Consider the following 24,911-nt stretch of genomic DNA (forward strand, 5'->3'; position numbering starts at 1 on the left):
TTGCGATTTGAATTATGATAGCTGGAGTGTGAGTAGGAACGAAAAATGGATTTAGCCGTATAACATTAACAGTTGCTTTTATTATTAAATCAGAAAGTTCTGTTTGTGAACTATGCAAGATAGCAAAATCAATAATATGGGATCTGATAGGATGATATAGGAATTTTGACATGCTTATCTCATATCTCAAATTTCCATTTCTTGCCTAGTTCGGATTTCTAATATCAGCCAAGTGTTAGCACCTTGCTAAGGTCTACGGTCCCTTAAGTTCTTCACCCTAGTTATCTTTAGCTAACTTCCAGAAACATTGCAAAATTCAGTCAAACAAATTAAAGTTTGTAAACTGCTAGAAAAAGGTTATATAGATATAGATGTTGACTTTATCATAAACAATATGCCATGCCCAGAATACAATTGGATGTACATGATTACTGTTATGATTTCTATAGGCAAATACTACAAGAGCATAGGCAATATGAACCAATATACAAATACCAGTCTTATAATGAAAGTAGGCAAAAACCAGTGTCTGACGTGACAGAAAACCTTGAGAAGCACAAACAATAAATAGGACTGGCCAGTAGTCAACATGTTTTAAAGGGCATGTGAATCCCCTGCCATAAAAGGTATATAAGCGTGAATCCTTAGATGCATCTGAAATACGTCTGGAGAATCAAAGATGAACTCATTTCTAGCCTGCCTGAATATAAACAAATGTTCATCAAATCTTTTACAACTGAAATATCCATCCCTAATAAGGCCATGCCAACCTTCAAACAGGATGAATTAGGATCCACTTTTTCCAGATGCTCCTGATGCGTGTACAATATGAAAGATTGAAAAGGGGCAGCTCTACACTCATCCACACCTTACAGTTGCTGCCTTTGATTACAAGCTGTGGTTTGTGATATTAAGTCCTCAGCTTGACCAAAATATTTTCCTGCTATGGTTATAAGGATATTCAGCATAGGAAGTTCTCCATCGTCTTTGGTCTTAGCAGCCCTCAAACTTGCACATTTTCTTAGCAAAGTTCTTACTGATGCACAAGTCTCTGCATCTAGTGGTCTATCCAAAACTGCACAAAGAGCAAACAGCCAGACTGCCCGGTCTTTTGACAGAGAGTTGATGCCCTCAAGCCAAGACACATGATACATGAAAAGTTTTGTCCTCGTAACCTCATCCAAGCTCAAAATCACTGGAAGTGTGGGACTTGTATATATGTTCTCCCCAAGACAATCAACCTTTAGATCTTTACCACAAAGATTACTTGTATGGTTTGTTTGACATTCCTGGCTTGCTCCAGCAATCTCAAGATCTAAATCTTCCAAAACTTCATCTTTACCCTCCTCAATTTCCCCTGCTTGAGAATGGGATTCTTCACTGTCTGTTAGCCTACATAGTGCACCGAAACAGAATCTTTCCCATGCAATTTTATCTCTACGAGATGGCAAACTGGTTAAGTGGAGACTCTTAGATAGATTAATTTTTGTAAGTTCCTGAAAAATCATTACTGAAAAATTATATAACAGGTAATTCCCAAAAAAAAGAGCAATGAAGCACATATATCTACTTTCCAGAGAAAAAGGGAGATGTTCGAGTCAACTCATTTAAAATTGGGCAGCAAACAAATTACCATTCGCAATTTAGAAAAGTCTGCTAGAAATTCTCTTTCCCAATCTTTTGAGGGCAGCAAATCAACTGAGCAGTCTACAATAGGTGGTATATTCGGCATATATGGTGTCTGTTTCTCATTCAACTTCTTCACATCAAGATTTGCAACTTTCACTCGAGGATATTGATTAGCTTCCCACCTGTGGAATTATATTTCAGCAGCAACAAGGCAAGAGTCAATGACATATAAATCAACTTCCAATCAAACATCCAACGCAGCAATAATCCAAAATCATTTTAAATTTACATACAGTTATCTTCGTAAAATTACTTTTAGTTGCCCAGGACGCTACACTATCTAAAAAGAAATACTGTAATGTTTAATCAAAGCTGTGCCTAACCATATCTTGTAGAATTAAAAAACACTTGTGCTCATGTAAAATTGATCCTTTCATATCATATGATGTTGCACTACCATGAAAATTTGTATTGAATTTCATTTGATAATGCCGTAAGTGAAGTCGACAGACCAGCAATTCCTCAGAAAGCCTGATGAAAGCACACAATCATGGAATGCGATAGACTAGATTTTCTAAAAAATTGCATGACATGTCAGCATAAATAGTTGTTCCATAAGATTCTGAAAACATCCATTTTAGGTTTAGAATTGTCAGCAATATGGCCAGCTTGCTTAAATCTCTCAATCCCTGCACCACAAGCACTAGAAAAAGAAGCACGAATTGCACAGGCCAAACTACGAGATGTGAAATCCACTACAAAGGAAAGATATCAAGAAAGGATAACTTGAAAATAACAATGTCCGGCTTATATCCATGAATCCACCATCTCTGATAGCTAAACAAAATTAATGAAGTCTCCTGCTACAAATCAGTCACCATCCAAACATGCACCATATTTGCAGAAGTGGTGGAAAGCAGGGGATAACTATAGAATAATGAGCTACACATGTAGAAGGAATTCTCAAAGCTGTAGAAGTGAGCTGTGAAAATGGAACAAAAACATTTGGATATCATAGTCAAAGACCAAATCAAAAAAAATAGCGAGAGTAAGGCATTAGAATCCTACAGGTTCAACTATGAGATGAGATATTCAACAAAATCCAGCCAAAATATGAAAAAACTGTATTATGGTAGGTTTCATAATCTCAAAAAAAGGATGATATATATAGGAGAGAAAAATTCAGATCCACCAGGATTGAAGGTGGGGACAGCATCACAATTGTTTTCACTAATCAAATTTCAAATTAAGGCATATTAAATATAATTTATAAGTATAAACATGATTAATAAGCTTTAAAAAGTCACCAGGCACACTGGTGAATTTGGGAAATAGGCATGGTTTCCCAAACAGAAAATTGAAAGATTTGAAATGTAACAATTTATTTTTAAAAATTCAACAAATGATCAAAAAGATCTGAAAAGATCTGAAAAGCATCAAAATCACATCTTCCTATTGATACTCAATTTAAAATTTACATAGGCAAGAGCCTCCAACACAATGGTAAATTGTGAGCCTCTATCTAGGAGGTCTCAGGTTCAAGTCTACTCTGCTTAACAAATAAAAATAATTGATCTTATCTTCCGCCTATTACCCATCAAAAAAAAATTAAAATTTACATAAAGAATTAAATATATCCAAAATTAGCCTATGTATGTATAAGTCAGGACAAAATACAATTTGGTGTATAAAGTAGACTACAAGGCTTTTGACTTGGCACAGTTACACTGCCTACTCTTCGGGTATTGCTACTCAAATTATTTTGATAAAAAAACAATAGCATCACACTGGCCAGAGCTGTAATATCTTAAAACACAAAACCTTTCGATGAAAAACAGTAATCTGCCTCTGTCAAATGATGTCATCCTACTCAAGAGTCAAAATCAATCTATAATATGTTTCCCACACTAACAACCTGGCATTCAAAAATAATAAATAAAAGGAATGGGCGATTTGAAGGTCACATTGAGGGTTAGAATGAAACTAGAAATCAGAAATCTTGGTCTATTTCTCATAAGATCAATTTTTTAATCATAACTTCTGCCATATTTTGTCGACAAGTATACTAGCAGCAAATCATAATAAAAATATAAGCTTGTAAGTTTATTACAGGCATTCAAATATGCAGGTGAAAAGGGAAACTCGGAGCTAGCTAGTGGACACCATGAATTAGAAGTCACAAAAAACATTATATTATAACAAAATACTCCCGTTGCACAAAAATTATCTGCCACAAATTCCACAAATCACTGTAGCCCATCCATCTCATTTTATGCAATCCGATGATCCAAAAACTATAATAACAACAGACCCTTCTTTTGCAAAAGTATTAAAATGACGAACTCTTCATATTCATCACAAGTCATTACCATGTCATTGTTTGACCAATGTTTGTAACAGATTTTGGTTTCATAAAGTTTTGCTAGTAAACACCATCTTGGAGGAGGAAAATGTATTTGCCCAATTGGAGGTGTTTAGAAGATGTCCCACCAGCTGTTTCTGTTTTCAAAATGATTTCAACATTAAAATGATAGAAGGAAGGGTACTAAAGTGATTGAAGAATTGACAGAGTAACACTTCTAATGTTTCCAAATACTATTCCATAAATTAAGAAAAACATTAAAGAAAGGCTTTAAAATCCTTATAATCCACATGCCTCACTCGTCGAAGATATTCGAATCCATCATGAGGTGATCCAGAAGCAAAGTCAGGCTCTCCTTCCACTGCTAATGCTGGTTTAAGTAAGCTATCAAATTCATCATCACTGCTCTCAGAATCCCCATTCTCCTCAAATGAGCAGTTGCTGCTTTTTTGGAGTGCTGCAGCTTTCAATCCTGAAAGCCCAGAACAAGGTAGCTCTTCATAGCATTCCTCTTCTGACTTTAGCAGAAGCACCGAACCTGCAATGTATACATTAAACAAAAATAAAGTTGAATTAATTAGCATAAACAACTACAATTTTCTAGATGAAACAGAGACAGAAAATAACCCTCTTTCAATGTTGTTATCTTCCTTCATCTTGGTCATTTAGAACTGGAAAAAATAGAACAGATACCGTCCATGCAGGCAGATGTATACCCTTTAAATATGATACTAGCAGGTGGATTTAAGGCCCTAAACATTCAATAGGTATGCTGATTGGTTCAAGAAGAGATTGTAGAACTCATTAGATGTGTTTTTTCTTATTTGTTAAGTTGTAAGTTATATACCCCCCTTAATGTTATCATTGCCAATGATAGTTTCTGGATTCAATTATGTCAAAAATTTAACATCAATGTTTTGGATCACAGTACATGATCCATCATCAGAATACAAGAGAGCATAAGGAGAAGAAGATTGATTGATTGTCGGGATGCAAGTTCTTCTTCTCCTTACGCTCTCTTGCATCTTGGCAATGATCATGTAGTATGATCCAAAATGTTGATGTGAAACTATCATTGGCATTCATATGGATTGTGGAAATCTGAAAGCTATATTATCATTTTCCAAAAATTACATTACATTAGAAGTCACCTTGTTTCACTTAACACAATTAAATTTATTTTTACATTACACAATGCAATGAACATACATCAAGTTGTCTGTGTATTTCACATATTGGGATGAACAGACATGATTTCTAGGAATCTTTTTCAGACATTGTTGGAGTAAGTCTTCCGCTTGCTTCCATAAGATTACATATGAACTGTTTTGGATACCTTTGCAATGAGAATATATGGATATCCATAGATCTGACTATCTTCAAACTTGTGACATTGTTACGAAGGTAAAACCATGTCAGTGTTTACAATGTCAATTGTTGGCTAGTGATTGTTAGACCTATGCTTTATGGACAGTCAGTGCCCAAGCCATTTTTTGTGGAATTTGTTGTCAGCTACTCCAAATAACAAGAACAAGTGGACTTAGCTATGGTTATCATATCCCATTTACAGCAAAAAAGAAAGGTAGGTGAGGTGACCTGCTCTAGTATGGTAACAAACGATGGTAAATAAGGTGACTTGTTCTCACTGTTTTGTAGTTGACAGAGACTATTTCACCTTGGAACAAAATTCAGGTTGTCAAACATAGCACACAGCGCAAAACTAAAATCATGTCAATTCATCAGCAGCACGAATTCATCATTTATTTGAATGATTGAAATTTTGACAGTAAGCTTAAAATCTTTTTGAGTGATATGGTCTTAATATAAGTCATATTTTACAGCAAAACTGCATAAATATAGCCATCTAGTTTAGCCCAATGATCCATTTTATGTAGCCAGTCATATCTTTATCTTTTCAAGAGCAATCCTTTGTGTACTTTGTAGAAATTGAATTGATTGGACTTGATGACCTTTAAACTGGTTGTTGTTCGAAACTGATTTTTTTGTCTCACTCAATTGTACTGTAATTTGTGTACTGTAGACAGCCTTTGCCAATAAAGCAGTTTGCATGCAATGGTCACATCCTAATTCCAATGTTTTGGATCTAATTAAATTTTCATCACACATTGTGATTTTATCTACTAGAGAAAATTAAAAATATATATTTGAACCAAATTAACTTTATTTTGTAGAAGACATCATAGAAATGATATGCACAAAGAATGCAAAAATGACAGACAAGTTTTAATATTGCCCCTGCCAGGTGGGAAAAGTAGGTGCTCCAAAATTTGAAAAATATTCAACTCAAGTGATTATTATTCTTGCACTATTACCAAAATAAACTCAAGATCGAAAGGATCGGCCTTCAAAACAATATGTTTTACTTATGTTGCAAACTAAACATGAGCCAAATAAAGGAGAACTTGGGAAAAATTGAAAAACATGAACACCCTAATCACCATCAAGCACAAATTGCCTTCTCCAGTAAAGTAACACGCTGCAAAGCCTCCCCAAAACAATTTGTTTCCATTGCCATTTGGGCACAAAATGAGCACAAAGAAAATGGATCTTACCTCTCTACCAGTCATGAAAATGTATTATTGTCATGTCTGGGGAAAACTAAGGATAATGAATTAAAGCCTAGGCAGAAGTAGAAAAAGGATCTATTCACTCAATGCATATTGTTAGTGTGAAATGAGCAACAGCCTTAAACAGAAAATAGTGGAATTTCAAGTGAAAAGCTGTCTTTTAAAGGATGAGTTGTCCCTACAGGGGATCATCCAAAATCAACAACATAATACTCACCAGGCACAATCTAGCACAAACGTCTCTCAGTGCTCTTTGCTAGGCATTATAATATTTTATTTATGTACTTTGGTCAACAGGGCCCTTCAGGTTTCTTTTTAAAATTTAAAAGTATCTTGTGAATCCACTGGGAGCCAGTTTTATGTCCAATGAGACCAATAGTGTGGGTTGGCTAAATTTGTTTTTTCTACAGTTGTTTGGTCTGTGTTGCATGCTATTGAGGACCTGTTTAGGGAATTTACAGAGGGAAAAAAAACATCTTGGAGGTTTATGGGATTTCAATTTTCTTTAGCATCTTCAGATTTAACCATGCATTAGATTTAGAAATATCTGGTTTTCAAATTTAAGATTTTTTAATTATGAAAAGTAGATTGAAAAAAACAATTACAAAATATTTGTTAATGTTACAAACCAGAATAATATAAATGCAATAGCCAGATATGCATATGAACAGTTGGCATGATTATTTACCCTAAGAAAACCCTCCTAGTTGAGGGGAAAACCCAACCACCCAGAAAAGATTCTCTTTCTTAAGCTCTTCAAAAAATCAATATAATGGTTCCTCACTTATGATTGAAGATATTAAAACTTGCAATCAATACGTCTTATACACACAGATTGAGCTCTTCACAAAAGATAATAATGAATCAGAATATCTCATCGATCCTCATGATAGTGTGTGTGTGTGTGTGCTTGTTAGAGCTCATTTCTTTTTTATGTGTTCGATCTGAATTTTATATATATATATATATATGAAAATTCTCTACAAAACTCAATCTTCCTATTAGAATATTATACTGTTTCTTTAATGGTCATCTTAGTTAGTCTTTACTTTATTAGGTAGTTTCTATTCCGCCTTTAGTTCATGATTGTTTCTTTTAGAAACATCATCTTTGTAAATCTATAGAAGGAGCTTTCATCTCCTTTGTTTAATACAATTACAACAACATCAATTTACCATAACATGGTATCAAAGAAGGTCAATGGGATTTTATAAAATTTGCCGGATTTTTTTAAGAAAAATTTGAGCCACTTTTGATCTGGAATTTTTTCCAATATATATATATATATATATATATCAAATCGAACACATCAAGAAGACAATGACCTCTGACAAGCACATGAAAATTCTCTACAAAACTTGATCTTCCTATTAGAATATTATACTGTTTCTTTAATGGTAGTCTTTAGTTTATTAAGTAGTTTTTTATTTCCATCTTTAGTTCACGATTGTTTCTTTTAGAAACATCGTCTTTGTAAATCTATATAAGGAGCATTCATCTCCTTTGTTTAATACAATACAACAACATCAATTTACCATAAGATGGTATCAGAGTAGGTCAATGGGATTTCATAAAATTTGACGGATTTTTTAAGGAAAATTTGAGCAACTTTTGATCTAGAATTTTTCCAATATATATATATCAGATTCAAATTGAACACATCAAAAAGACAATGACCTCTGACAAGCACATGAAAATTCTCTACAAAACTTGATCTTCCAATTAGAATATTATATTGTTTCTTTAATGGTCATCTTACTTAGTCTTTAGTTTATTAGAGAGTTTCTATTTGCATCTTTAGTTCACGATTGTTTCTTTTAGAAACATCGTCTTTGTAAATCTATTTAGGAGCTTTCATCTCCTTTGTTTAATACAACTACAACAACAGCAAGTTACCATAACATGGTATCAAAGCAAGTCAATGGGATTTCATAAAATTTGACGGATTTTTTTAAGGAAAATTCGAGGTTCTTTTGTTCTGGAATTTTTTTTGGAAATTTGTTTTTTGATGTTTAGAAATAAAAATTGCTGGAGGTAGTTTATGAAACTTTTGTGGTTTGTCTTCAACGATTTTTGCTAGAAATTGAAAGCCTAGTTAAGAAGGGTTTTGATCTTGCGATTTCTTGGTTGCAGCAAAAGTCTCTAATTTATGAGGGTTGCATGTACTTGCATGTTTGTTGCATGTGCCTGCATATGCTGGTTTATCATGTGAAGTATCATGTTTTGTCGCCTTCGCTGTTTTATCATGCGAAGCATCATGTTTTGTCACCTTTAAAAAAATTCTGATGGGTTTTATTAATTTTTTCCAAAAAAGAATTATTTGTTAATTTTGATTTTGTAATTCGCAAAGTTCCATGAGATTCCTTGGAGGGTTTATAATTTTTTCCTCAAAAATTATCTGTTGGGTTTTACCATTTTTCCTCGAAAATGAAGTTTTGTATTCTATTATCCATGTTTCAGATTTTGTTTGATTTTGATTGATTTTTCACCTCCAAAATCATGTTAGGTTGATCAATTTTTCATCTCAAAACTTGTGCTTGGTTTTCGTCAATTTTTTTCATAAAAAATTGTGGCTTTTTGCACCTTGTTTTGGAGCATCATGATCACTTGCAAAGTTTGAAGGATTTGCATATTTTTCCTCAAAATCATGCTAGATGTTCTCAATGTTTGTCTTTGTCTCTAGGGAAGAGCAGCTTCATCATCCAACATCAGGTTGGGTATTTTGTGATTATTTCTAGTCAAATCTTTTGCTGATTCTAGGAGGGTCAGTGGCAGACTTATCTCACCGGTAGACTTATCTCGGGGGCAAAGTCAATGGCAGGCTCTTGTCTCTGGTTGCAAAGCATTTTGAAGAAGGGGACACCCTTATTTGTTCATTTTTTTGGTTATATTATGGCTTCTTGGTCATTGATATTTTGCAGATCTAGGGAGGGTCTCAGCAGTAGCAAAATGTTTTGAAGAATTTGTGACTAGAAGTCTAAAAGATATCAGTTAGAAAAAGGCCATTAATGGAGGGTATTAGAATATTATAATGTTTCTTTAATGGTCATCTTAGTTAGTCTTTAGTTTATTGGGTAGTTTCTATTTCTGTGTTTGTTTCACGATTGTTTCATTTAGAAACATTGTCTTTGTAAATCTATATAACAAGCTTTCATCTCCTTTGTTTAATACAACTATAACATCATCAATTTACCATAACACTTCCCAAATGGTGCGATGGACCACACTAAAAGAGATGAAATCCATCTTTTTTGTTTTATTCTGCATGACAAAAAAGCTCACTTGGCAGCTGAAGAGGCGCACGAAGACTGACAAGAGTTATCGATTACAAAACACCATCCACATACGCAAGGCAATTACGGTAATAAATAACATAACTGACGGTCATAAACATAACCCATCAAAACTCAACAAAAGAAGAATACACATTGCCAAGAATTAACAGTTGTGGTGCCATGTCACCATAATCTCACCAGTCAATAAAGTATGAATAGGGTAGAAAGCTGATGATAAGGAAGATTGAACTCGCAAGGAAGATCACTAAGGTTCTCAGCAGAGCGGAAATAATAATACTCCATATATAGTAGATATATAGAGCAGAAACCAAACAACAAGCACAAACAAATAATTGAAAGAAACTCGGAAGAGTTGAAGAAGAAGCTCTCAAAGATGCAAAGAGAGAAACTAGAACATTACAGGCATCATCGCAAGTGAAATTCTGAGATAGCTCAAAGCAGGTTAAACAGTTATCAATGAACTCTATTGCAGCTACTTCAACTTTAACAATATTTGATACTTCAGTCTTCGCAATAAACTGTAGCCTACAAGAGACCATGCAGGATCACACTATAACAATGACCACACAGGGTCACAGTATAACGAAGACTTTGCAGGGTCATGGTAAAAGAGTACAGATTACTGTTTACATAGATATTCCTGATCAAAATTAAGTTTCAAATGTCAGCTTACTGTTGTTGTTTCAGAACTTTCTGATATGAGCTCAATATTTTCAAATTCAGCTTTTATGCATAGAGTTTTTCACAGCTGTAAATTTGTTTCCTGTTGAAAACATATTAATGACCTGCAGATTTCAGGTTTTAGATCTAGAATGTTACTATCTATAAGAGGAAATTCCTGTTAGTAACAAATTACCTTCAGCACATTTCATTTGAGGATAAATCTCATGATCCACAACTAGGAGCTGAAATATACAATTTGACTTCATGTTTACAACATTCCCCTGCCTTGAATAAGAATGATATAGAATATGATTCTGGTAAGAATTGGCCCATTGGAAGATGACTTTGAGGATGTGTAAAAGTCTATCACCACCTCAACCATATCATTTTTCCTGAGTTTCTGATTGAACAAAACATGCTCATACTATCGTAGGGATCACCATTAGTTTATTTGAAGAGATTTAGTTGGGATGTTTTTTTAGGCTAAAACAAAATTGAACTTGGAGTGCAACCCTCACCAGAATAACGAGCGAATCTGAATATTCAAAAGTTAATAACCCTCACATATTTTATCTTTCAACTACTGTGTTTATCAATTAAATAGAAAACTGCTAGGGATTAACAGTTCCTATAAAAGGTGAGGATTAACAGCTCCTATAGAAGGTAACATTACTTTGTTCACATAACAGTGGCAGCAAAACTGATGTATGAGAGAGGTAAACTCACTAAGCTTCCAGTACACTTCCCATGCCCAATTTTACTCTGTTTCTGACTAGTGAGAGAATACACATGCAATCACAGTGTTTCATTCATTTCCATAAGTTAAGCATAATCAATCAAGTGAGGAAACCTATTGTAGAAGATGGAATATAGTATGTAATTTACAATGAAAGTAAATAGTATATTTGGGAAGCGAAAGTTTTTAAGTGCCTTTGCTGGAATATGTCTCCCAGATCATCTACAAATAATGCTCCATTGTTACATCCCAAATTTTGACCTAATTTAAATTTATTATAGCCGTTCAATTGAATGGATTTTCTTTCATAATCATGTGAAAAGGGTAGTTAAATATATCCATTGTATTCATTATTTGTTTAACCGTCTAATGATGATGGGATTATCCATTTATTTGTCATATGATAATGATAGTAGTTAGCAGTTGCTTGGTTTCGAAATTATGGTTAATAATTAAATTCCTTGCTAACATCTACATTAAATATTATTATGGATTTATCATGGAACTTATTATTATCGTGGAAAATGTTGCATGGGTGATTGCAAGAGAAGATGAAGGGGAGAAGCATTTCTAAACAGGATCAACGGAATTGGGTACTATCTTAGTTCATTTATCTGGTCGACGGGTATGACCTCTAACTATCTTGGTAAGGACCTAGCAACTTGTATAGTAGGGTACAATCATTTGGACACACGAGTTATTAGAAAAACATTAAAAACATTAATGATTTTAACTTAATTAAAGTACTTACCTTAACGGCTTATGGTTGACATTTCCATCATTTCATTGTAAAACATATTTATGTACGTGCACATAGATATAAAAATAAAGGTGACACCATAATATAGTTTTTATACAAGATTCTATATAATACGTACACTTCAATACATGTACAAGAAGATAAAATAATCTTCCAAATAAAGCATGTATTTAGATATACATAGTAAAAGATATAACTTTGGATAAAAACATATAAAATGATGTCAATCCTATAAATAAATCTATGTGCAAGTAGATAAATATATTATAATTTATCCTTGATTCATATCCTTCAAATTCTTTTCCTTATTTATTCAATTCTTTACTTGAAACCAAAATGCACACTTGGCATATTATATCAGTGTCCAAGAAGGCAAAACATTTCTTTAAGAATTACAGTTTCTTGGAAGCCTTTAGAAATCGAATGCCTTTACATATATTTGGAAGCCAAGAGAAGTCGGATATGTATTTTTGCCTCCACACAATTTTACTCCTGCATTTCTTTCCACAGCTTTACTCCTTGTTTCTACACCCTTGTTGAAGCCAAAAATCGAACACATTTTGATATTGCATACGGATTGCTTTTGTGAAGAAATCGGCTATTAAACATCCACCCAAGGCTCACATTTTTGTATTACGTTAGACCAAGTTAAGTGGTCACATCTTTTCTAAGTGATATATCTTCATTCTTTTATTTCTGCATTATAAATTATAGCAGAAGGAAGTACGTCCATGAGAAGTCTACACTGTAATATCAAAGAGACTAATCTTCCCATATTGAGTAAAGACAAATTGTCAAGTTGAGTCTAAACATCTTTCTTTTATTGCTGTAAGTCAAAACCGAATTGTAATTTTGCAAGTCTTAGGATTGTTTCCTCAAGCCATAAAAAGCTGAGATATACTAAATATGTAATTAATCATACACTAGCTGAGGATTAGCAGATTGAGTTGGTTTACTCTGAAATTTAAACACCTAGGACTCACCTGGCTAAATAGCCAAGGAAGAGGTGAAGAGATAATAAAGGAATCTACAATAATGTGGAAAACAAAATCAGAAATGATGTAACAATAATATATTATTTTAAAAAGGGAAATCATTTAATAGCTCATGCATGTTTATACTTATTGTTCTCCTGTTGTCAAGTCGAGCGGTGGTGATCGAGTAATAGAACCCATCCAAAAACCTTGGCCATGGTCGTTAAAGGGCATGTTTGCCTTCATAAAATCACTTAATGTCAGCAGTGTTAGTTATTTAGACATGCCCATCCATAACTGTGCCGACATTCTAAACATCGAAAATGCTCAGGTGGCTAGACTAGTAGTACCCCAAGCCCGATCTCGGGGTAAGGAGGGCTTTTCTTTTCAAAAGATTGTGTTGGGATGGATATAGTCTGAGGTTGGGAGGTTAAGCCTAAGTCAATGCTTCTCCTCTTACCGAAAGTTGAGACTTGCACAACTAGTTAAAGACTCGCCAATTACTTCTAGTATGTTTTCTTCCATCCTTTCCTCATATGCATTTATATTCCTCTTGTAACTGATCATGTATTTTCTTTACTATATGCAACTAAGGATAGGAAATCGTTATCTCAGTTACTTCAGTTAATCACAGTGTAACCCGAGTGCGCGCAACTAGGTCAAAAATCCGAAGCACCCAGTGCACATACAAACCCGAGTACCCCTGCTGGCTGAAAATGCGCCACTGCACCTCGACCGCACCAATCAAGCACCCAAGTGGTTCGCGGGTGCTCGGGTGCGGGGGTGCTCCCAGGGTGCTTGCGGGGTGCTCCTCAGGTGCTGGCGTGGCTGGCTAAATAGCCCAAAAAGTTTTTTTTTAAATAATTTTTTTCTTTTTAATTTATTTTTTTATGCATGCTTAGAGAGCACTTTGGATGATTTCATTCTCACTATTGACATTTTGTTGATTGTACTCACTTTGATATGGCTACGATACATTATTTCATTTCACTGTTTCATGCTACTCGGCTCATTGTCATCATGAGCATCTTTATGATATATCATACATGATAATTCATATTTGAACAATGAATTTTGAATCTTGCATCTTGAACTAAATTAATTTGTTAAATAGTCATTGGTAATGGTTATGAAGTTTCAAGTTTCACGTTTGAACTAATAGTTTGTAAATTGCATTTCAATTTTCTCTATTTAACTATATTTGGTATGTTACATAATATATTGAAATATCATTTCATAATTAGCATTTTCAGTCATATATTATATATATATACTATGTAACCACCTCCCCCCTCCCCCCTCCCGCCTTCACACCCCCACCGTTGTCCCCCCACCATCCCCAAATTGAGGCCCCTTTTTCCCACACCCGAAACTCGTCTCGACATCCCCCCACACCACCGCACCCCCGCGTCAGGGTAACACTGGTTAATCGTTATTTCAGTTACCTCAGTTAATCGTTATTTCAATTACTTCAGTTGATCGTTATTTCAGTTACTTCAATTAATCCTATTTCATTTAATCGTTATTTCAGTTGAATGGTTATCTTAGTTAATCATTAGTAGTTAAATCAGTTAATGTCTCATGAAAAGGATTTAAGAATGTTTTGTTTTGAAAGTTGGTTGAAAAAAACTCTTTCATTTCTATGTGAAACCAGATATTAGTTCTTTATTTTGTTATAAAAATCTGTTTGTTACATATGGTATCAGAGTGCTGGGTTCGACACGGAACCTAGGGCACACTACTTAAATAAAGCCTGGTAAACCTGAAAATTCTTAGATTAAATATACAAGATGCAAGTATGTAAAACACCTCGCGAGAAGGCACAACATCCCATCTTTTTATACTTAATTAGGAACATACCAAACTACGACTACACTTGTTCTATGCCTCAGGACAATGAAACCCTAAAGCAGGCTTTGTAACGGATGAGGAAAGAAAGAGTCAAGTGGACTCCTGCCAATAAGCGGTCTATAGAAACAAATTGATTCAAATTTGGAACACCCGTCAGCCCAATTCTCTTATGCACTTCCATAGATCTTGGATGGTGCGGGATATGTACAAATTTGAAACTGAACTGAATGCTGAAAATAAAGAAAATTCAGAATGACTAGATCTATAATGTAAACATCCTTTGAGGAGAAAATTTTTGTAAATAAGGTTGTCGTAAATACAGCATAGAAGTATTAACATTGATTATAAAAATTGGTTTATTCTTGCGTTTTATCTACTCGCAATCTCTTTATCTTGTAGAAATTAAGTTTTTTTTTTAAAATGTTATAACACAACAAATTGACATAAGAATCTTGATAATTTATAGGTCAAACCAGTAAACAAGAAATATGAGCAGCGAAGAGAACGTTGTAGGCCAAGACATGGTCCATGAGAATAACCCATAATCTTCCACTGATTTACTACTTCAAATTTTGCAAGAAATGCAAGAATGAATGAAATGGCAGCCCAAATGGGGCATGACCAAGAGGAAATGCAATTCTCGCCCCCTCCCAGAATAGAAACAGAAGTCTCTGAACACAGCAAGAAAACCCTCAAACTTCACCTTCCCAAATGAAAAATAAAAGAAACTTGAAATAGTAAGTGACCTATCCACAAATATTAAGAAGATCAAACCACCCAAGTTTGTTGGTTCTAAATCTGGAGAGGATGCAGAGGCCTGGTTAACTGAAATGGAATAGTACTTTAAAATTAGGAACTTTTCAGAAACCTCAAAAGCAGTTTGGGGAATATACCATTTTACTGGAGTAGTTGCTACATGGTGGGGAAACACCAAAATTGAGCTAAACACCAAAACCACTGAGATTACCTGGAAAAAGTTTGTAACCATTTTTAAGAACCGTTGGTTACCGCAAACCTTCTATGATCAAAAGTTGCTGGATTTTCAAAATCTCAATCAAGGAGATATGACCGTACATAAGTATTGGGAGAAATTCACCCAACTACTGAAGTATGTACCACCATACCAACAAGACAAGAGCCTGAAGGTGAGGAAATTCATCATGGGAGTGAATAATAGAATAGGAGAGGCAGTTGATGTTCTCACTCCTCGAACCATGGAGGAAGCTTTAGAAAAGGTTGTTCGATAAGAATTTAAAATCAAGCGAGATGATTCCATCCGGAATAATAAAAGAAAAACAAACTGGAATACAAAAAGTACAGATACTGGATTTCAGAAATAACGGTTTAAGGATTATAAATTTAACAAGCCAGAAACAAAAGGTAATGGAATCAAGGATTTTAAAAGTAATTTCAATACAAATAAGAATAATAAGGGCACTAAAAAGAAGGGGCCACCTTCAGGATGCTTCACTTGTGGAGGAGATCATTATGCTAATAAATGCCCTGTTAAGACTAATACCAATCAATCACCCCTTCCACCTCAGCAACGTGTTTATCAGCAAAGGATTCATGCAGCACTTGACAATTGACAAGCAGAACAATAAATAGGCCCAATCGAAACTCCAGGTACGATCTCAGGAACCCGATTTCTATTTTAATTGATATTGGAGCTTCTGAATGCTTTATATCACCTAAACTATTAAGCAGATTTCCAATAGATCTAGTTTTATGGCAAAACCATGGAAATTTGAGTATGCAAACTAGTCAAGGGCTAAGATAGAGCAGTGTCTATTTGAGGCTTGGGTTGATTTTCCAAATTTCTCCACTGAATTGAATTTGTATGTAGCACCTCTTGGGTATTATGATATTATTATAGGCATTAATTGGCTCATTGAGCATAACGTCAAGGTTGATTGTCTTGCTAAAATTGTAAATTGTTTGGACGACCAAGGCAAAACCTGTAAGCATTAAAGGGATTATACATGAAATTAAATCAAAAAAGATATCCGCCATGCAACTCAAGAAATGTGGAAGAAAAGGTTGCGAGATTTTTGCAATAAGAGTTGAAGATATGAGAGATCCTATAAACACCATTTATGGAGATGATTACATTTTTGAGGATGGGGAAATCAGAGAAAAATTGAAGGAATCTTTAAAAGAAAAGTATCCCTATCTAAAGAAATATCAGGATGTGTTTCTCGAAGAACTCCTCAGTTTACCTCCATCCCGAGTCTTTGATTTTACCATAGATTTGATACCAGGAGCAAAACCCATCTCTCAAGCACCTTATCGAATGACCACCAAAGAATTAATGGGGTTGCAAATGCAATTGCAGGATATGTTAAATAAGAAACTTATCCAGCCCAGTGTTTCACCATGGGGAGCTCTAGTATTGTTTGTCAGGAAGGACAAAACTATGAGATTATGCATAGATTATAGAATGCTCAATAATGTCACCATTAAAAACCGATACCCACTTCTTAGAATAGACAACCTCTTTGATCAAATGAGAGGCGCTATAGTATTTTCAAAGATCAACTTAAGGTTGAGATATCACCAACTCTGCATCAAGGATAAAGACATTCACAAAACTACATTCAGAACTAGGTATGGGCATTATGAGTTCACAGTATTACCCTTTGGGTTAACCAATGCTCCGACAGCTTTCATAAATTTAATGAATAGCATATTCCAAGATTGTCTAGATCAGTTTGTACTAATCTTTATTAACCTATTCGAAGAATGAGAAAGAACATCAAGAGCATCTAGAAAAAGTCTTGCAAAGGCTGAAAGAATATCAATTATATGGAGAATTGTCTAAATGCGCATTTTATCATAAATAAATCCAGTATCTAGGACATATTATATCAGTGCAAGGAATAGCCGTAGATCTTTCAAAAATCAAAGCAATTAAGGAATGGCCTATACCTAAGAATATGACAGAAGTCAAGAGTTTCATGGGATTGGCTGGATTCTATAGGAAACTTGTCAGGAATTTTTCTAAGATAGCTTACCCAATCACATCACTACAAAAAAAGAAAGAAATTTGTATGGATTGAAAAATGTCAATCAGCTTTTGAGTATCTGAAAGAAAAGTTAACTGCTGCACCCATACTAAGAGTACCTGACCTACAAAAGAAATTCGTAGTCATAATGGATGCACCAGGGCAAGGAGTTAGAGGAGTGCTCATGTAGGATGAGTAGGTAATTGCATATGAGTCAAGGAAATTGAAGAGTTACGAGCAGATTTACACCCCCCGTGATCTAGAATTGGCAGCTATAGTACATGCCCTTTAAATGTGGAGACACTACTTGATAGGGAAACCTTTCGATCTTCGATCCGACCACCACAGCCTAAAATACATTTTCACTCAACCCAACCTTAATGCTAGACAAAGGAGATGGCTCGAATTTCTAGCAAATTATGAATTTCATATTAATTACATCAAGGGCTAGGAAAACAAGGTGGCAGATGCCTTACGCAGAAGGAGACACATTTTGCGATGGCTGTTATAAATTTCAAATTGAAAGATTAGATACTACAATATCTAGAGTATGATGAATTTTATGCAGAGATCAACCAAGCTCTCATCAAAGACCCACGGGATCTTAGGTATTCAAAAATTAGGATAGAAGAGGATAGATCGTTAAGATATCATGGCAGGATTTATATACCCAACAAAACTAAACTTCGCAGAATGATTCTTGAGGAATCTCATTCAGCTTCATATTCAGGACACCCTGGAATGACTAAAATGTTGTCAGATATAAAACCTCTATATTTTTGGAAAGGAATGAAAAGGGAAATAACAAATTTTGTGGCAGGATGTCTGGAATGCCAAAGAGTAAAGGCAGAACATCGTTATCTAGCCAGCACTTTGCACTCAAACGAGATACCAGAATGGAAATAGCAGATAATTTCCATGGATTTTGTATAAGGGTTACATATGATACAGAATAGACACAACACCATTCTAGTAGTAGTGGATAGATTGACTAAGGTTGCTCATTTTATACCAGGAAATCTAACTAATGGAGCACCAAAAATCGCTCATTAATTCATAAAGTAGATTTTTAGACTAAATGAAGTTCTAGAGAAAATTATCTCAAATAGGGATGTTAGGATAACCTCCAGATTTTGGCAAACATTATGTTTTGGCATTAAGGACTAAGCTAAACATTAGCTCAGCTTATCATTCCAAGATTGATGGTCAAACAGAAAGAGTAAACCAAGTTTTGGAGGATCTTTAAGAGTTTATTGTGAGGATCGACAGTACCAGTGGGAAATGTATCTACCCTTGGTAGAATTTTCTTATAACAATTCCCATCAATCCACCATTAAAATGGCCCCCTTTGAGGCTCTATATGGCCGCACATGGAGAACTCTTGTGAGTTGGAATTGATTAGAGGACAGAATTAAAGTTGGAGCTGAAATGCTTAAGGAAATGGAAGAACAGGTAATCCAAATTCATCAAAGATTGAAAGAAGCCAACAATAGACAAAAAAGTTATGTAGATGCAAAAGGACCTAGAGAATTCTCAATGGGAGAAAAGGTGCTATAAAAGTAAAACCTCAAAAGAGTGCCATCAAGTTTGGTAAGAATGCAAAGTTGGCCCCAAAGTATGTAGACCCTTTGAAATATTGGAAATCATGAACCCAGTAGCCTACAGAATTGCCCTACCACCAGCTCTTGTTAGGATGCATGGCGTCATTCATGTGTAATATCTTAAAAAGTAAATCACTCATCATGATCATATAATTGATTGGAACCTATTATAGGTGCAAGATCCAAGGGTGGTGGAAATAGAACCACTTAGAATATTCGAGGTGCGTAAGCTACGCTTACGAAATCGAGATGTGACTCAATGTAAGGTCCAGTGGGATCAATATGCAGAGAATAATGCTACTTGGGAAAATTATCATGAAATTTTCCAAATATATCCTCACCTTTTCTCCAGGGCTAAAGCCTGAACTTTTACTTTTCAGTTCTTTTCATTGATGTAATGGTTTGGATAGATATTAACTTTAAGTTTTTGCTGTGATATTCATCAAGGACGATGAAAACTTAAGGGGGTGGGTATGTTACATCCCATATTTTGACCTAATTTAGATTTATTATAGCCGTTGAATTGAATGGATTTTCTTTCATAAACATGTGAAAAGGGTAGTTAAATATATCCATTGTATTCATTATTTGTTTAACTATTTAATGATGATAGTCGTTATCCATTATTGTCATATGATGATGATAGTAGTTAGCAGTTGCTTGGTTTCAGAATTATGGTTAATAATTAAATTCCTTGCCAATATCTACGTTAAATGTTATTATGGATTTATCATGGAACTTGTTATTATCGTGGAAAATGTTGCACGAGTGATTGCAGGAGAAGATGAAGGTGAGAAGCATTGCTAAACGGGATCAACGAAATGGGGTACTATCTTAGTCCACTTATCTGGTCGACATGTAATGACCTCTAACTATCTTGGTAAGGACCTAGCGAGTTGTATAGTAGGGTACAATCATTTGAACACGCATGAGCTATTAGATAAACATTAAAAACATTAACGATTTTAACTTAATTAAAGTACATACCTTAACGACTTATGATTGACATTTCTATCATTTCATTGTAACACATATTTATGTATGTGCACATAGATATAGAAATAAAGATAGCACCATAATATAGTTTTTATACAAGATTCTATCTAATATGTACATTTAAATACATGTCCAAGAAGATAAAATAATCTTCCAAATAAAGCATGTATTTAGATATACATAATAAAAGATACAACCTTGGATAAAAACATATAATATAATGCCAATCCTATAAATACATCTATGTGCAAGTAGATAAATATATTATAATTTATCCTTGATTCATGTCCTTCAAATTATTTTCCTTATTTATTCAATTCTTTACTTGAAACCAAAATGTACACTTGGCATATTATATCGATGTCCAAGAAGGCAAAACATTTCTTTACGAGTCACGGCTTCTTGGAAGCCTTGAGAAATTGAATGCCTCTACATATATTTGGAAGCCGAGAGAAGTTGGATATGTATTTTTGCCTCCACACGATTTTACTCCTGCATTTCTTTCCACAGTTTTACTCCTTGTTTCTACACTCTTGTTAAAGGCGAAAATTAAACACATTTTGATATTGCATACGGATTGCTTTTGTGAGGAAGCCAGCTATTAAACATCAAGCCAAGGCTCATGTTTCTGAATTACATTAGACCAAGTTAAGTGGTCACATCTTTTCTGAGTAATACATCTTCATTCCTTTACTTTTGCATTATAAATTATAGTAGAAGGAAGTACGTCCATGAGAAGTTTGCACTGTAATATCAAAAATACTAATCTTCCCATATTGAGTAAAGACAATTTGTCATGTTGAGTCCAAACATCTTTCTTTTATTGATGTAAGTCAGAACCGAATTGTACTTTTGCAAGTCTTAGGATTGTTTCCTCAAGCCATAAAAAGCTAAGATATACTGAATATGTAATTAAACATACACTAGTTGAGGATCAGCAGATTGAGTTGGTTTACTTCGAGATTTAAACCCCTGGGACTCACCTGACTGAATGGCCAAGGAAGAGGTGAAGAGATGATCAAGGAATCTACAATAACATGGAAAACAAAATCAAAAATGATATAACAATAATATGTTATTTTAAAAACAGAAATCATTTAATAGCTCATGCATGTTCATACTTATTGTTTTTCTGTTGTCAAGTCGAGCCATGGTGATTGTGTAACAAAACCCATCCAAAAACCTTAGCTAAGGTCGTTAAAGGGCATGTTTGCCTTCATACGATCACTTGATGTCGATAGTGTCAATTATTCAAACATGTTCATCCATAACTATGTGGACATTTTAAACACCGGAAATGTTCAAGTAGTTGGACTAGTAGTACCCCAAGCCCAATCCTGGGGTAGGGAGGGCCTTTCTTTTCAAAAGATTGTGTGGGGATGGATATGGTCAGAGGTTCGGAGGTTAAGCCTAAGTCAATGCTTCTCTTACCAAAAGCCGAGGCTTGCACAACTAGTTAAAGACTTGCCAATTACTTCTTGTATGTTTTCTTCCTTCCTTTCCTAATATGCATTTATATTCCTCTTGTAACTAATCATGTATTTTTTTTTTAGTATATGCAACTGAGGATAGGAAATTGTTATCTCAGTTAATTCAGTTAATCGTTATTTCAGTTACCTCAGTGAATCGTTATTTCAGTTACTTCAGTTAATCGTTATTTCAATTACCTCAATGAATCGTTATTTCAGTTACTTTAGTTAATCGTTATTTCAGTTACTTCAGTTAATCATATTTCATTTACTTCATTTAATCGTTATTTCAGTTATTTCAGTTGAATGGTTATCTCGGTTAACCGTTAGTAGTTAAATCAGTTAATATCTCATGAAAAGGATTTAAGAATGTTTTGTTTCGAAAGTTGGTTGAAGAAAACTCTTTCATTTCTATGTGAAACCAGATATTAGTTCTTCTTTTGTTATGAAAATCCGTTTGTTACATCCATGATACAACTCCTAATCATAAAGAGAAAATTCAAATGGAAGGTTCTATGTGATTTAAAGGTCATTTACATGCAACTAACAGACACAAATGTTCAACAACGACTTGTGGCCATTCTGCATTATACATATAGTTCACAGTAGACCTCATTTGCTTGACTCAAGAATCAAGCAACCAGATTTTGAAAGTGTTGTCAGGCATATTTCCAGATGCATGACGAGTTCAAAGTAAAGTTCACATTCAGTATTGAAGTATATCTTCAGATATACAAGTGATATTCATCAGCTTAGAATGTAATATTCTTCTGGAGCTTAAGGTTACTTTGCTGGTCTGCAGAGGTTCAAAGTAGGATAGCCACCAGGATGATGCTTGAAGTTTCAATCGAATTTGATCTGGGTTAAGGTTTAGCTGCTTCGTCGAGACAATCCACTGTTGTTCATTTGTGAAACAAGTCAGAAAATGGAGGTTTTGTCACAATTGAACAATGGGTAGTATGGTATTAAGAGGAAATTATACCTCTTCTGAATCAGTTCAATCCATGCTAGGGATATCCCTCATGTAAAATGGGGTGGTTATAACACAGTAATAAAAGTGGTTGAATGAGATGTGTCTAAAGGAAAAAATGTCAAGAGTTCACCACAACTGGGAATCTGGTAGCAACGCACTTCCATATGTTTTGATCCTGCTCGGCCTTAAAAAGGAGTTTCCCTAACAGATACATTTTACAATATAAAACTAGATATGAGGTCAACTGCAACTCTCAGGTCCATTTGGGAAGGATAGATGCTTCTTAAAAGGGGTCCTGCAACTCTCAGGTCCATTGGGAAGGATAAATGCTTTTTAACAGGGGGTACTCGATACAATATAGTAGGTTAAATTGCACTCCCCAAGCTCTAGTGAGGATGAGTGTTTACCAAATTACAGCAGAAAGGATGAACTTTCAGCCTCCGAGTATAAAGAGAGAGTTAAAACTAAAGCGTATTTAATCATGTGTTCTGCTGTTTTTAAGCCAAAAACACTAGTATTTGTTCAGTTGCTCTTCTTTCACCAAAACATTATTTCTACACTCTGACATATATGGATTTAGTGGCTCAGCTGATTTTTGCCAAAACATTATCATGCGGTAGCGAATTCATACAAATGGAAACCTGATTTAATAACAACACATCTCAGCCAACACAAATCGAGAACAAAAATCAAAAACCCGAAAGTTTCAGAACTCCATTTTGGATCATATACAAAAATAAAATAGACAAACATGGTGAGATATAAAGCGTGATCCAGGATATAAACATGAGGATTTTTATAAAAACTTTTCAAATCGCGAACTTGTTCCACCGACCATGAAGATGACGAAACATATTATGTCTCTGAAATACGGTGAGATTTTCAAAACACTAACTCAAACGAATTATAATGTTCAAAATGAAATTGCAAAGTTTAGAATAAAGAAATTTGATGAGATTTTCCAAACTTCTAATTCGAGCGAACTTCAGGATTTAAAATGGGTGAATATGATTGGATTTTAAAAATTGATGTCCTGCAATCATAAATTTTATAATGAAGACATACCGCTGCTTATTGTTTCCATTTTGTCCACTTGATCTATATTTTTGCAGGCCCTCTGGCGCCTACTATCCGCGTTCATCTGCCCGCTTTTCTCCATGGTGCAAAGGTCACATCCAGCAGACTCCAGAGCAGCCATTATTCCGTCACATCTTGCCGCATGTCCTTCTTCACTCATAATACACCGCAAATTTAATAATTCTTTTTTACCATACTTTCTTCCAGGGCGGCGGACATTCCCGTCGGACGATGGAAAAGCCGATAAATGATAAGGATCGTATTTTTCTTCTTCTTGGTTTTTACCATTTTGTTCTTCACTTATTATTTCCATTTTTTTCATGCATCGCTTCTTTTTGCGGCGTCTTTGGCTCTTACTATCCGTGTTCGTCTGCCCGCTTTTCTCCATTGCACAAAGTTCACATCCAACAGGCCCCAGCGCAGCCATAATTTCATTCCATCTTTGCGGCTGCTCTTCTCTGCTCACAACGAACCGCAAGTTTAACAGCTTTTCTTTACCATACCTTATTCGAGGCCGAATACCAATATCGTCAGAAGATGGAGAAGCCGATAAATGATGGAGTTCGTATGTTTCTTCTTCTTGTTTTCTATCATTTTCCATCAAAGATGCTGGTTCTATAATTGCTTCGTCAGTCGTACCGTTGAATGAAAAAACGGGAAGCTGTGGAGCTTCCGCCATTGAAGATCTGAAGGCTTACTACTGTAGATGTTGAATTACTGTAAAAAATTAATCGAGCGAATCAGACTTCATCGAACAACATCTCCTCTATTCAGGAATACACGAACCCTAAATTGTAGGATGGGAGAAGAGCCTCTCAGCAAATACAGTAGTGTCGAAAATAAACGCGAAATATGTTTTCTCAAATGATGGGAATAGGGAAGAAGAGACCCAATAGCCGTGGAGAACTTCGAGGGAAATCTCTTAAATGGT

At 34.8% G+C, this 24,911-nt stretch overlaps 1 protein-coding gene across 2 annotated transcripts; it reads right to left on the bottom strand.

The window, feature by feature from the left end:
• Nucleotides 1-344: 344 nt before the first annotated feature.
• LOC149576303 (uncharacterized) lies at nt 345-24,911 on the bottom strand. Of its 2 annotated transcripts, none has more exons than XM_089816779.1 (4): nt 23,969-24,911; nt 4,286-4,529; nt 1,634-1,811; nt 345-1,496 (listed from the first exon to the last, which is right to left on the bottom strand). In XM_089816779.1, the coding sequence occupies exons 1-4, from the start codon at nt 24,657-24,659 to the stop codon at nt 870-872; spliced, it is 1,740 nt and encodes a 579-aa protein (XP_089672905.1). In that variant the 5' UTR covers nt 24,660-24,911; the 3' UTR covers nt 345-869. The 2 variants fall into 2 exon arrangements, with proteins under 2 accessions (XP_089672905.1, XP_089672908.1); XM_089816782.1 differs by having other exon boundaries at nt 1,387-1,510; nt 23,969-24,873.

Source organism: Cupressus sempervirens, chromosome 1 (genome assembly GCF_028749045.1).
Source record: "Cupressus sempervirens isolate cs-2001-9-10 chromosome 1, ASM2874904v1, whole genome shotgun sequence".
Lineage (NCBI taxonomy): Eukaryota > Viridiplantae > Streptophyta > Pinopsida > Cupressales > Cupressaceae > Cupressus > Cupressus sempervirens.

What these genes read in the sequence shown, in the direction of transcription:
- LOC149576303 (XM_089816779.1), bottom strand. Translation starts at nt 24,659, where the DNA reads ATGGCGGAAGCTCCACAGCTTCCCGTTTTTTCATTCAACGGTACGACT. An exon ending in AATGGAAACAATAAGCAGCG is followed by an intron (nt 4,530 to 23,968) that starts GTATGTCTTCAT and finishes TATACATTGCAG; the next exon opens with GTTCGGTGCTTCTGCTAAAG. An exon ending in ACTTTTCTAAATTGCGAATG is followed by an intron (nt 1,497 to 1,633) that starts GTAATTTGTTTG and finishes ATGATTTTTCAG; the next exon opens with GAACTTACAAAAATTAATCT.